The sequence below is a fragment of the Eutrema salsugineum genome, unplaced genomic scaffold (genome assembly GCF_000478725.1).
Source record: "Eutrema salsugineum unplaced genomic scaffold, Eutsalg1_0 scaffold_3, whole genome shotgun sequence".
Classification (NCBI taxonomy): Eukaryota; Viridiplantae; Streptophyta; class Magnoliopsida; order Brassicales; family Brassicaceae; genus Eutrema; species Eutrema salsugineum.
Window position 1 is genome coordinate 1641235 of NW_006256756.1, and position 13788 is coordinate 1655022.

Genomic DNA, 13788 nt, shown 5'->3' on the forward strand with positions numbered 1-13788 from the left:
TTTGTGTGCGAAGAGGAAGTTTTCTTCTCCTGGCATAAGAAAATCAGAGAATTTTGAAAGGAAGAAAAAAATCTGGTTTTTTGGGGCTGATTAGGTTTTGTTTCTTCATTCTCTGGGAATTTCAATCTGGCTATGCTCTCAGGTTAAATCTCTTTCAATCTCTGTATTTCCATTGTGATATTCTGCGTTTCTTCCTGTTTCCTGCGAGTTTACGTTAGAGAATAGTTTTCAATGATCCCGAGTTCGTGTTGTATGTCGAATCACAATGCAACTCCCATTTTCGTAGTCTTAATTAGTGAAATCCATCCACGGAATTGGGAATATGGAGCTTTTTGGTTTGTTCAATGGTACTAATAATCAAGCTAAGAAATTTGAAAGTTTTCGTTGGCTTTGATTGTGTGAAACTTGTGCAGATTTAAGAAAATAACGTAATCAGATTTTCGATTTTAGCCTATTGAAAGAGAAGTAGAGATGTTTAGTTAGATGGAGGAAATGGCTTTCCATGTTTCACCATTAATGGATGAATCATGCTATATCTTCTAATCTTTTTTATGTGCTGTTTTTGATTAGGAGAGGTGCCCGCAGATGGCGATAAAACCTCTGCAGAAAACAGCAAAAAACGGAAACTTAAGACTCCTATCCAAATTATGGCTCTTGAGAATTTCTACAATGGTAATTGTGGCTTTGTTACTTGTATATGCCAAGCTGTATATGCTTTATAGGTGTGATTTTTTTTTTTTTCTATTTACAGAGCACAAGTATCCAAGTGAAGAAATGAAGGCTCAGCTAGCAGAGGAAATAGAATTAACCGAGAAGCAAGTTTCAGGCTGGTTCTGCCATAGAAGGTTAAAGGACAAACGTTCTGTTAAAGAAGATGGGAACACCATCGGGAGCCAAGATCGGTCAAGCGTTGTTCTTCAAGATCGTGGAAGCGGGCTTCGACAGGATTCATGTGGTAGCACTAAGCAAACGGATTATTCGAACCCGAAGCCAAGGGAAGTTGAAAGTCAAAGGCTTTATGGAGGATCTTACATGGGAAATGCTGGTGGTGAAGATAGTACATCTTCTGAACGTAGCTCATCATTACATAAGATTCTTGTCTCTAGCAAAGATGGCGTCCGTGATGTTGAAAGTCTTAGATATGTTGCACGTAGTGACGTTGTCCAGCATCCTCTGGTTATGAAAAGCTATGGGTATAATAAGCCTTCGGGATACTTGAAACTGAAGGGAGAGACTGAGAATGTTGCTATCACTGCCGTAAAGAGACAATTAGGAAGACAATACCGAGAGGATGGTCCACCTCTGGGAGTTGAATTTGATCCTCTTCCTCCTGGTGCATTTGAGCCTCAGACTAATATTATAGTTCACGGTGAGTTCGTGAGAAAATATTTAAGTTTTATCATGTGTCTGCTGGTTAATGATGTCATGAGAATTGAGGAAGTGGTTTGGAAAAGCTAAAACCATCTTCTTCGTGTGTCAGATTGTGAATGCCTTTACCCATGTCCAGTCGGATTTGATTGCTTTTTTATCAACTGTTTTGTCAGAGCCAATATATGTTGGGAATCAAAGACGATCTCAACCTCCATATTTAACTGGAACTAAGAAGAGCATTAATCCTGGTTCTGTAAGTGAAAATTTCAGAAACTTTCTTCTTCTATTAATCGACATGCCCATGGGGATCATAAACTAGAATCTTAGTCTGCCATCACATTTCTTGGCTAAACTATCTTTGTTTTTCTTGATTAATGTCTTTATAGAGCTATGAATTAACTCGTAAATCGAAGATGCATTCGCCAGATCCATATTCGGAGGATGATGACGATGGTGATGACAACATGATGGTTGGAATGGAGCCTGGTCTAAGAGATAAGCAGCGGATTCGGGAACCAAGACTGAAACCCCCTTCTCTCGGTTACTCCAATCCAGTCTCGGGCCACAAACCGTTTAAAGAGACATTCAAAGGTTCGGTCCGAGAAATTCCTCTAACTAACATTAAGAAGAGTCGGATAAGCGCCAAAAGTCGGCCTGAAGGTTCAAGAAACCATCTGATTCCCAATTTCCATAATCTTTCTGGAAGAGATATTGAAACCAATCAAACTCATGATTATGACAAAAATATATTCAATGGTGGACGCAAGAGCGGGCATCTCACTGAATCTTCAAAGCTGTTGCCTCTGAGTAGCAGCCGATCCCCTGACTCAGTGGAGAGAGGTCTATCTTCTGGGATGGTAAGGATTTGTCTAAAACCTTTATTTCTACAGGTTCCTTTCTTGCTCTTTTATGGAAATATGAGTTGTGTTTTGTGTCATCTTCTTTCGAAGGTGGGAAAGTATTATGGAGAGAGGAATCATATGAAAATGCATAGAGAGAAATTGCATTCAACCGATGAACCACCGGTGAGTTTGATGTTTTAAGCATATCGAGAATTTACGTATGTTACACAGTTGAAAGGCTCTAACAAGTTGTTTTTCTTAACCTCCACGCTTGCTTTTTTCTCTAAAATAGGTTACCAAACGTTTGAAACATGGCTATCTTCAACAAGTTTATGCGCCAAAATCATCAAACAGCGAGATTCTTGGACGAAAAGGGCAAATAATCCGGTTAGTAACTATTATAATGCATTTGTCATCCTGAACAGAGATAGAAAATGGCGTAATAAATCCATTATATATGTGTAGGTCTGGTGTGGAATTGCCTTCTAGTTTCAGTGGGGACGAAACAGCGGAATCTAGCTCTTCTATGGATTAAGTTAAGGTTCAAAAGAAGATTAGGAATTTTCGGTTAGTAGATAATGGTGAAACCGGTTTAGGATGTGAAAAAGGTACATCGTGTAATTGGTAAATGTTAGAGATTTCTACATTTTGGTACCATCTAATACGGTACCAAAGTGATACAATGAAAGAAGTATAAAGGTATTGTTGTCCCTTGTTGTAATAATATATATAGCAGTTTTGTTTTTTGCTTTGCTCCTAGACCGTTACCGGTTATTGAATTTGGTGCAGGGAGAAAGATTGACCGGATTGAGTTTATTTACGAAGAAGGCCTATTACAATTTAAAATAATAAATGGCCCATTATCAAAGTAAATTAGGCCCAAAATAATGTGTGACGAGGAGTTTTCGTCACATGAGAAAAATCCAGAGCCGTTGACTACTGTCGCAAAAAAGTGTGTGGTCGTACAATTTTGATTCGGCCAAAAAAGGTTTCTTTTAGGGTTAGCGTGGCTTTGCCTCAAAGTCTCTCCATTTGAAGATAATTACTTTGTTTTTCTGGAGCTGATTTTGTGTATCTTTTTCGCCTTAATCCTCTCAATTTCAAATCTGGCTCTGCTCTCTGGTGAGAATCTCTCTCCTCCTCTCGTTTTTTATTTTTTGTTTCTCTCTCTCTCCTCCGATTCCACTGATCTCCGATTCTGTGTTTCGGCTTTGTTCTTGCGAATTTTACGTGTCGTCTTCGATGGTATCTTTGTATCACGCGTTTTCACCCTTCTTTTCCTGTGATTTCGTCGAACGGTTTACATCTTCTTGTTGGATTCGATTTTGAAGGAATTAAAAGATGATCTCGTTGTGATTTTTTCTGCTTGCTCTATAACACTTTGTTCTTTTCTTTTGGGTTTATTTTTTGTGACCTTAATCGCAAGCTTCCTTTTTTGATTTTTGTGTCTCAAGTGTTAAAATCGCTCTCTTATTCCATTAGGTGAGCAACTTATTGGGATTTTAGGAACTGGGCTTTCTTAAGCTCGAGACAATTTGTTCTTCACTCTGGCCGCTTCTGCAAAGTCGTGTGCTTCTCGCACCTCTGCGCAGGTGTGGGGTGGCCTTGAAGTGGTGACTTCACTTTCTCTTCCAAGGATTTCTCTAGCATCAATCATTTGGAGGCTACGTCGTGTTTCAGAGGGTCTAACCCTTGATTATGGCTAACATTTGTTAACGAACATGAACCTCCAAAACTTATAGCAACTATCAGTCTTTGCAAAAAACGCAACTTAATCTTATTGTTTCTAGGTGTGCTTGTAATTAAGAGTACGGGTTTCGTGGTATAGTTTTTTTAGTTTGCTCTGTTGGTCTAGCTGGTGATGTAGTCGATGTTATTAAGTTTGACACAATGGTCAGGTTTTCTTGCTTTAACGCCAACATCCACCGTAATAGACCTAAGGTAAGTTGAAACATCATTGACTCTTCTCTTGTAATGTAGAAACTTTTGTGTCAACACGATTCTTTTGTCCCATAAGAGGACACTAATCTGTTCCTGTGTCCCTGTGATGCAGAAATCCCTGGAAGGATTTTCAGAACGAGTGATCAGAGAAGACGTGTCTAAATCAAAAGGATTGAGCTCATTCATATTTGGGAAAAACTTTTCTTCCATTGGTGAAAACAGCAAGTCAGCTGGCTCTAACGCTATTGAGCGTGTCTGGAAATCTGAGGAAATTAAACCCAGTGGCGTTCTTGAGCATGATATTGAGACGCATCAGGTACGGCATCTCAAAAAAAGTCAGTCTCATGGAGATGAAATATACTTGGATGGGAGGGATGTTACAGAGAATGGAACAGACGATGGAACAGATCGGATTACTTCTCCAAACTCTCTTGAACAGAGTGGTACTCTCGCGGCAGGGAGCAGCAAGCGTGTAGAAGGAAGTCCTAATCTGTACCAGAGAGCTCCTCAAGCTTCAGTTTCTGCTTACCAGGGTTCAGATCAAGCACTCTATGGGTCTATTTTCTCGGTTGGAGATCTTCATCATGCTGATAAAGACAGCCGTCAGCTTGATGATACCTCGTTATCCGGTGAACAGTTGGACAACTCAGACAGCCAAACACCTTATGATTCACCGTTGATTGTGAGGTCGAACTCAATGCCTAATATTGCTGACTCTGCATCAGGAAAATCTTCACCTTCCAAATATTCTTCTCACCACTCTAGATCTTCTGATGACCTTCGTGTTCTCAACACGCGCCAAACAGATAATTCTGTCCACGAGACTGATGCTGAGGTGAAGCAAGAGCAAGAGCAAGAGCAAGATCAAGATCGGGACTATGATACGCATAAATCTGGAAACAGCAACAACAAGGAAAATCTCGATGAGGACGGATATGATGATGCTTATGATTATTCTTCCCTGGCAAAAGATTGGATAGTACCACCTACAGATGAGCTCAAACTAACAAAGTTCCTTGAAGGAGAAACATCAAACCAGCAAGCAGAATTTCCCGGAAAGGATTTTAAATTCAAGCGTATCGAGGATTGGGTCAATGACCTTCAGCATGTAAACTTGTCAGAGGAAGCTGATGAAATAACAGGGTACGACGAAGAGTTGTCAAGAGAACCCGTCGTGTTAAATGAGCCAAAAACAGCTTCAGCTAAAGTAGATGTCATCAAATTAACTCCTGGAATGGAAGCTGCGAAAAAGTATATATCCTCTCTGAGTGCTTCTGCAACCACAGCCCAGCTGGTTAGTCATGGTCTGGTTGTGATACCATTCCTCAGTGCGTTTGTTGGTCTCAAAGTTCTTAATCTCTCAGGAAATGCAATAGGTAGGCTATTTTGCCCCTTTTTGCTAACTTGCTACTCACACTGATTGTTTTTTGTTTCGTCTATGTTTACTGGTCTTAATACATGTTCCAGTTAGGATAACCGCTGGTGCTCTTCCTCGAGGACTACATGCACTGTATTTGTCAAAGAACAGTATCTCGGTGATTGAAGGCTTACGTGAACTCACTCGGCTTCGAGTATTAGACTTGAGTTACAACAGAATACTGAGACTTGGTCATGGTAGGACCTTTGCTCAACTACATTTGTGAGTTATCTGTTTGTATCTGGAAACCATTTTTGATGTATTTACCATGTTATATTTGTTGTTGGCTTAGGTTTGGCTTCTTGCTCCTCCCTGAAAGAACTATACCTAGCTGGGAACAAAATCAGCGAAATCGAGGGTCTTCACCGTCTCTTGAAACTGACGGTCTTGGATTTACGCTTCAATAAGTTTTCAACGACCAAATGTCTCGGCCTGCTCGCTGCAAATTACAGTTCTCTTCAGGCTATAAGCTTGGAAGGTAACCCTGCACAGAAGAATGTCGGTGATGAACAACTAAGAAAGTACCTTTTGGGACTCCTGCCACATTTGGTATACTATAACAGACAAGGCACTAAAGATGCTCGGCTGGGGACAAGCACACATCAGTTGGACCGAGGTCTCAGATCAGAGCTCAAAAACAGTAGCCGAAAGAGTAGCCATGGTGCATCCAGTACCCACAAACCCGGATCATCCACAGCTCGTAAAGCTTCGGGTTTGCAGAAAAGATCTAAGGAGAGAAGCAGCCGTCTTCCACCCGTGGGACACAAAGTATCACCAGCTGCTTACGAGAATTATCATGTTGCTACGGGTGATAGATTGTCTAGTCTGAGATCTGAGCTCTCAATGCGAAGAAGTCGAAGCGAAGGAACTCTTGGACCTATCTGATCTCTATCTCTCTCGTTTGATGCGGTTTCCACTGCGAGGTAATGATTGACGGTGGTTTCTTTGTTCACTCTATTTCGTTCCTTTCGTCGTGTTTCATCTTTGTGTTTTGTGATTGTTGTGCAATAATAATTACACCATAGAAGCTTTGATTCTTGCTTCTAGCTTCTCAATAATGTCTGAAACTGTAAACCATGTAATTCATTCTTTTCATCTCAGTTTGAGATATAAACATATTGCAAAGAGAACTCTGAATCTCTTGTTTCTTGATTGTTTGTCTGCGTTTTTCAGTTCGGTTCAACGGTACATTGTTGGTTCGGGTAAACCCGATGGTCAGTGTTATAGGGCCGATGTGAAAAACAAAATTATTGATGGGCCTAACCAGCTCTTGTATTGACCCACTATGAACCAAATGGGCTTAGTGTGGGTTAGTTGTTAGTAGTACAGAGGGATTGATTGATTGATTACAGTAAGAACAAAAGCAATTGAATGATTCAAAACTGTAAAGTGGTCCAAAGAGTATCATATTGCCTGCCTGCAACAGAGATTCTGGCAACTGGATCCATATAACTCGGATAACGAAGTCTCGTAAGACAAAATCTTATTCCTGTAAAATTTAAATCCATTGTAACTCATTTTTTTCTCGTGACCACACCACATTGCTCATATTATAGCAACATTACCATAGCTTATTTATTGATTATTCCCCCTCAAGTGAGACAACTTAAAATTGTAAATACAGGACATGATAGATAAATACCACAGATTGATTTTTGGTTTTTTTTTTTTTTTTTTTAGATTTGAGTTTTGTGTAGTGGTCCAAACAATGAAGAACAGAACCCGAGATTTCGTCTTTGATCATTCATCATCACTCTCTTGTCTTTCCATGAAGAGAATAGCTTATTTTGAAGTAGAAGATTGATGGAGAAAAAGGGTCTCTCTGACAAAAGCGGACCAGAAGTGGTTTCTCAAGTAGCTAAGTGATTGCATCAGTTGGTGATTATGTCTGTCCATAAACCACCTTTTCAGCTTAACATGGACGAGTACTTGTTTTCCTCCTCTTAGGTGAAGAAGCTGTGATTGTGATGCTCTTATCGCTTTCTTCACAGCTCGAGAATTGCTGATCAAGCACATTTACTGCTGTTTCAGTGCTTCCTTCGTTTTCTTCAACTATATCTCTCTCTTTTATTGCTTTGTAACACTCCATTAACTCATCCTGCTACCACGTTAAATCATCAGAATCCCGTCAAAAATAAAAGCTCGATCTGATCATTAATACTTCTTTGGAAACTTGTACCTTATTTACGTATGTGCATTGGTTGATTCTGTTACTGAAACATGGAAACTGTAGAGGACAAAGCTCAGAGGAAACGAAGAGAAGTGCAGCGCCTGCAATCACGGATGGTTTAAACTCGAGGAACTTGATATCTGCAATAATTTAAAAGATAAGGATTAGACACACACACACAATGATGAAAACGATTTTAATTCAAAGCATGGAATGTGATTGTGTGATTGAAGAAAACATCAATTGTTACCATGTTGAAGATTGAAAGTGAGATCAGTAGCTTGAGATTTGATGGAATGTTTTAGTGCTAAAGAATCTTCTTTGAGCTCAAAGAGACTAATGAAAAAGGCGAAAAAGGAAAAGGGAGTAACAGAGCGCATTCGCCATTTAAGAGCTCCTAGAATCACATTCTCCATTCTCTCTATCATCTGAGCATCAAATATCTCACCTTCCACCTGAAAATTCAATGTTCAGACACATAAAAAGACATTCACAATGTAAAGATTCAGTCATTTTGAGCTCTTAGTTTTAGTTACCGGAAGATCACAGACAAATACATCTGGCTTTCTCATTTTGGCAGACAAAGAGACACAAGAAAGAGATATAAGCTTGAGAATCCAAGGCTTTGATTGCTGCCGAAGAAACAATAATTAATAAAAAAGAGTCAAATCTCAGATGAAACAAACGACAGATTCTGTCGGAAGATTCTGTATTTACCGGCATATCTTCGCTGGATAAGAACCTGTCTAGATAATTCACCGCGAGGTACGTCAAAGATGGATCGTCGAATTTTCTGGAATACTGCGAAATTAGTAAACAAAAAAAAGGTAAAGTTTTTCGATGACGATTCGGTATTTAGACTAAAACCCAGAAAATTGTGAGGAGAGTGGGATTTTGGGTAAGTTGTTAAAAGACCTGAACGATTGAAGAAACGGCGTGGTTTCGATTAGAGAGAAGAAAAGCAGAGGACTTGAGGCTATTGAAGTAGTGAGAAGAAGGCATGTGCTGAAATTCGACGAGGAAGAGAGAAAGTGGTAAGGAATAATCGTCTGATTCGTCGTTGAAGTTATTGTCGAGAGAAGAATGTGAGAGAGGATGTTCGAGAAGAAACTCCATTGCTTGAGAGTCTCTCAAGCTTCCTTCTTCAGAATTGGTGTTAGAAGAAGGAGAGATGGGAGAGACAGAGAGACATTAAAAGAGAGGAGTTGTCTTTATTGCGAGAGAGAGGGGTTTTGGTCTTTTGAGGGATTTTAATATTTTATTTATTTATCTTGAGTTACTATAAATGATCTCTATAAAATTATTCGATTTTGTCGTTAATCAAGAGTTCAGATTCTATCGAAGAATATAAATCATAAATCAAATATTTTTTCTTTTGTAATTTTAAAGTTTTATCGATTAATTATGAATATACAGTATACTAATATTATACAGGTAAAATCCCATAACAATGCATCACTTTAATTTCTATTATAAATCTGATGCACGAAGTTTTTCAACATTCATATCAACTAATTTTTTTTCTATTATAATATCTAGATTTTTAATTTATTTCACTGATTTACCGAAATGTTAACTGTCGTAATATTTTTATTTAATCGATAAGACAGAGAGATACAATTTAAAGGTATAATGGTGTACTTTTGGTTGAAAAATGATTTAGTTGATGTATTTTTGGGAGTTGAAAAATATGTGTATTTAAATAGTTATATGGAATTTTCACCATCATATATCATCGTACCATATTTTTAACCAAATTACGTAGTAATTTATAAAGCTTTTGTAATGTATTGTTGTATTTATATGAAAACTCATTAAAAGATTCGTCACTTTGGAATCTCTCGTCCTATCAGTTTTACTTTTTATAATCAAAATCTCGTCCTAGCAGTTACAAACATTAATTAACTTTTGAAATCTTATCATATAGTATTGTTAATTAGGTTGTGACAGCTTAGCTTTCCTTGTCCTTACGTCTTTGTACTCACCTTTTGTTAGGTTTTGAATTTCCCAATATATATATATATATGCATAGTCAAATTAGTTAAGTTCTGAAGTCAATAAAGAAAAACTGATAAGTCAATAACCAAACTGCCATGTGAATACGCCATTTGAACAACCTCTTTTTTTTTTTTACTTTTATCTTTTACTGTCAAAGCCTGGCTGACTATTTTAAAACGAAAATTACAAAAAAAAAAAATCATTTCTATATATATCCTGGAAACGTGAAATACAAAGCCCTTTGAAAATGTAGTTGCGAACGAAATGAAGAAAAAAAAAAGAAAAGAAGCATATTGACTGACCGTTAGTACAATACAGTACCTAACAAAAATAAGATGTAAAGGAAATACAAATTATGCGTGTAACGTAAGAAAAAAGGGGTTGTTTTAGTTTTGGGGGTATTTATTGTAAACAACAGAGAAGTGATTATAATAATATAATTAATAAAGAAGAGAGATACTAATCATATATATTTAAGGAAAAGAATTGCATAAGAAAAATGGAAATTAATGAAGAATTAAAGTGTAAATGCATATAACACCCAAATTCTCAAGGGGCACCTACATTGTTTTGAACTTTAAAATTTGCATTGCTTTTATTTTCTTACTTTCCTCCATTAACAATGATGCTAAATCCTTAAGTATTAATTGGTACTTTTTAACTGTCGATAATTCTAAGTATAGTGCAGTAATTTATAAATTAAGATCAGAATGGCTTTCATAAAATGCACTTTAATTTTTAAACCACTTCTTCTTCTTCTTTTTTTTATAAACTTTTTCAAACCACTTCATTGTTTAATAGTTGCTTGTATATTTTATGATTAACTTGGTACGCTGAATTCAGCTACCCCGAAAGAAAAATACTTTAATCTCGAAGCAACAAAATAAATCATCCATGATCCATCGCAGATATATATATATATATATATATATATTGACATTCCAGAGAATCACAAAAATAAATAGCGAAATATAATTCAAATTCCCTGCTATTTGTTTCTGCAACTGCAGAGTGTGGAAGAGAGTGAGATCCCACGACCAAATCATGACATTATATAGTATATAACACATTTTTAAGTTCATGACTAATTAATGTTATTATCCAATTAATATGTTTTATACGAAGTTTCAAGTAAGACGTGTCAAACTGTTAATAATATATGTCGGTTATCATTGGAAACCTTTTATATAGAGAGAGAGAGATTAGCATTGACCGGTCATCTAACAGCCACAATGTTTCATCATGATCAACGCATATATACACGAGAATTTAGATTAAGATACCTTGATGAAATATGTGTGTACATATATAATATGCACGATTTTCTAACCTCTCTCTACATATAGATATAGTTACCATATGTATAAGCAAGATATGTGATTTGTTTACTTTATTAGTATGACTAATTGTATCCGATAAGAATTGTAATCTTCCGTGGAATCCAAAGCTTCGACATGCATATAGTAAAAATAAAATGTTGATAACGGAGATTGCAAGTAATTGGTAATCAATTGGCTGAAATTGACTAATGGAGATGGGGTGTTGCCATATTCAAGAGTATTAGTTAGTTTAGCTTTTGTCGCTAACATTGATTATATCTACTATAGACATAATCCCTGAGTTTATTTTTTCTTTCTGAGTCTCGAACGTTTCAAGGACTCCAATTTATATACATATGTCATGTAAAGCACTGAGGTGCTTTCTTCTTTTATATTACCCATTTAATAATACGAAAAAAAAAAACTAGATAAAAAGGGGAGCAGACGAATATTAGAAGAAGAGTCAGTAACTTTATGAGCTCACTTCTGTGCATTGGGTGCCTTGCTTCACCATTGCGCCATCTTTATATTTGCATTTTTGTCATATATTTATATCCAACATTTTATTCATTATAAATCTACAATCGTAGAAGTACTTTTAACTATATGCTTATGCTGTTTTTTAGACTGCTATTACAATATTCCTTTTGCAAATATTCTATTAGAGTTCTCTTTGGTGTTGAATGGTCTATTATCTAACGTTTTTTGGTAAGTCGTGTTGGTCATTTTTCATGTATCAAAAAACGAAGAAGACGTTGGAGAGATTGTGAATTCTCTACAAGGAAAAAAATGTGCTTTGTTTCTAAGACACACACACATATATGATGTTATAACAAAGAATCGGGAAACCAGAATTTTATACAAATTGTGTCAAGTTTGTGATAATGTTGAGATTGGGAGAAATATTTTTGTGATGAGGTTGATGTTGCTGTGAGAAACACGGGGCAACGATCCTACAAAAGAAGTCATGGAACGTAAAGGTTTTCATCTATTGTGTGCTTCTGGCCATTAGTGATTGGTTTGAAAAAAAAAAATCAAGATATTTCGTTAAATACAGTATGTCATGTCTTTAATTGTAACGTTTTTATTTGCTAACCGCCTTCGCATATAAACAATTAAGCTAGTCTATTAAAAAATTCTATATTATATGCTTAATGTTGATTAAAAAATACTAAAAATAAAGAGGTACCTACATTTTAAAAATACTCGGAACTAATAGATACTAATATGATTAGGTTTTTTTTCTTACATCTCAAATCCAACGGATTCTACTGGAATTCTACTGTGAGTAAAGAGATTTTATATTTTTGTTTTGTTTTGTTTCTTTGCTATTACTTACTGGAATTCTATATGGACCATAACAATAAAGTGTCAATATGTTAATGAAATTCAAATAAGACTCTAAATTGTGATATATTTTTACTTTAGCTAACGAATTTTCAAGGTTTTAGATATGATATGCATTGTTGGAAAGAGGACAAGAAAGATATGATGCATTGGATAAAGGGAAAGCCTAAAAGCACTCCCACAATTGAATTTATTTCATTTCTTTAGAAGTTTATGTTTTTGTAACATTGGTGTATTCTTTTTTTTTGTGAAAAAATCTATTCAAAAGAACATTCGCATGTTCTGCTTTTTTAACCATTACCAAAATAGAGCCGACCGAAAAAGTCTTTATCACACAATAGAAAGAATGATCACAAACCATTTTAATCGGTAACGCATTTTCAGTATTAGTTCCATTTTACAAGTTAATATTTTAATTATTTGATTTGTATCATTCATCTTGATCATTTTAAAAAACACTAATCACGTATTTTTTTGGATGTATCCAACGCATTAGCTTTATTGCAAGTTTGCAAAACAAATGAATTTGAACGATAACTTTTTTACGACATAATATTCGTGGAAATGAAACGGGTAGTACTAGGCTGGGCGCGGAGCGGATATCCTGGATTTTGAGGATATCCGTAATCCGCTCCGCTCCGTCTAGATAATCATATCTCCGATTTGTATCCGTTCCGTAATTATCCGGATATCCGTTTTCCGGATATCCGATAAAAATCTAAATATTTGCCGGATATCCGATCCGTCCCATAAAAATATTTAAATAATAATATGTTTAAATAAAAATTTTAAAAATCAAAATTTAGCTAAAAATGACAATATTTTCTTTAAAAATATATTTTTTAACTTATTAAGTTTTAATATTTATAATAATCAAATTTATAAACAAAAAATTCACAAAAAATATATTTATATATAATAATTATACACTTTATATAAATTATTATCTATCTATATATACATATATATTTATACCGAAGCGGAGCGGATATCCATCTTAACTTTTTTAGTATTTGTGATTTGCTCCGTTTTTAACGAATATTGAATTTTAGTATTTTCTTTACTCCATAAAATTACGGATATCCAGATTTTTCGGATCGAATCAAGACAGATAACGGATCGAAGCAAATATAACGGATATTTTGCCCAGCCCTAGGTAGTACTACTCAAGCACTCAACTTGTCGATAAGCTTATGAATGTTTTTACCCATAGCATATATTTCCATTTTCCTGCTATGAAAGGAGATTGATGATATATATTCAAGTAAGTACAATTGTACAAACTTGTGAAAATTAAAGACATCAAAAAATGGTTAATTTAATGTTAAAAAAATGGTAAATTTAGGGATATAAATGTGGACTATTAAATCTAACTGCAGTGAA

General features: G+C 35.8%; 3 protein-coding genes across 3 annotated transcripts; 2 read left to right on the forward strand and 1 right to left on the reverse strand.

The window, feature by feature from the left end:
* The first annotated feature begins 14 nt into the window (after positions 1-14).
* On the forward strand, positions 15-2965 carry LOC18014314. Its single transcript, XM_006396491.2, has 8 exons — positions 15-142; positions 571-672; positions 752-1369; positions 1545-1624; positions 1758-2228; positions 2322-2396; positions 2506-2600; positions 2679-2965. The coding sequence occupies exons 1-8, from the start codon at positions 133-135 to the stop codon at positions 2746-2748; spliced, it is 1521 nt and encodes a 506-aa protein (XP_006396554.1). The 5' UTR covers positions 15-132; the 3' UTR covers positions 2749-2965.
* A 218-nt stretch (positions 2966-3183) lies between these two features.
* LOC18014315 (probable serine/threonine-protein kinase DDB_G0278509) lies at positions 3184-6721 on the forward strand. Its single transcript, XM_006396492.2, has 5 exons — positions 3184-3335; positions 3696-4154; positions 4267-5530; positions 5622-5768; positions 5864-6721. Exons 2-5 carry the CDS (start codon positions 4104-4106, stop codon positions 6454-6456), a joined length of 2055 nt encoding a protein of 684 aa, XP_006396555.1. The 5' UTR covers positions 3184-3335; positions 3696-4103; the 3' UTR covers positions 6457-6721.
* Positions 6722-7111: 390 nt separating this feature from the next.
* LOC18014316 (putative cyclin-D6-1) lies at positions 7112-8925 on the reverse strand. Its single transcript, XM_006396493.2, has 6 exons — positions 8657-8925; positions 8459-8542; positions 8278-8373; positions 7992-8196; positions 7751-7881; positions 7112-7669 (listed from the first exon to the last, which is right to left on the reverse strand). Exons 1-6 carry the CDS (start codon positions 8855-8857, stop codon positions 7484-7486), a joined length of 903 nt encoding a protein of 300 aa, XP_006396556.1. The 5' UTR covers positions 8858-8925; the 3' UTR covers positions 7112-7483.
* Positions 8926-13788: the final 4863 nt, after the last annotated feature.

Excerpts from the sequence above, each read along its gene's own strand:
- LOC18014316 (XM_006396493.2), bottom strand. The coding sequence starts at position 8,857 with ATGGAGTTTCTTCTCGAACATCCTCTCTCACATTCTTCTCTCGACAAT. Across the intron at positions 8,374-8,458 it reads TATCCAGCGAAGATATGCCG|CAATCAAAGCCTTGGATTCT; the intron begins GTAAATACAGAA and ends TTTCTTCGGCAG. Across the intron at positions 7,882-7,991 it reads CACTTTCAATCTTCAACATG|ATATCAAGTTCCTCGAGTTT; the intron begins GTAACAATTGAT and ends AAATTATTGCAG.
- LOC18014315 (XM_006396492.2), top strand. The coding sequence starts at position 4,104 with ATGGTCAGGTTTTCTTGCTTTAACGCCAACATCCACCGTAATAGACCT. Across the intron at positions 4,155-4,266 it reads TCCACCGTAATAGACCTAAG|AAATCCCTGGAAGGATTTTC; the intron begins GTAAGTTGAAAC and ends CCTGTGATGCAG. Across the intron at positions 5,531-5,621 it reads TCTCTCAGGAAATGCAATAG|TTAGGATAACCGCTGGTGCT; the intron begins GTAGGCTATTTT and ends TACATGTTCCAG.
- LOC18014314 (XM_006396491.2), top strand. Across the intron at positions 1,370-1,544 it reads GACTAATATTATAGTTCACG|AGCCAATATATGTTGGGAAT; the intron begins GTGAGTTCGTGA and ends CTGTTTTGTCAG. Across the intron at positions 2,601-2,678 it reads CGAAAAGGGCAAATAATCCG|GTCTGGTGTGGAATTGCCTT; the intron begins GTTAGTAACTAT and ends ATATATGTGTAG.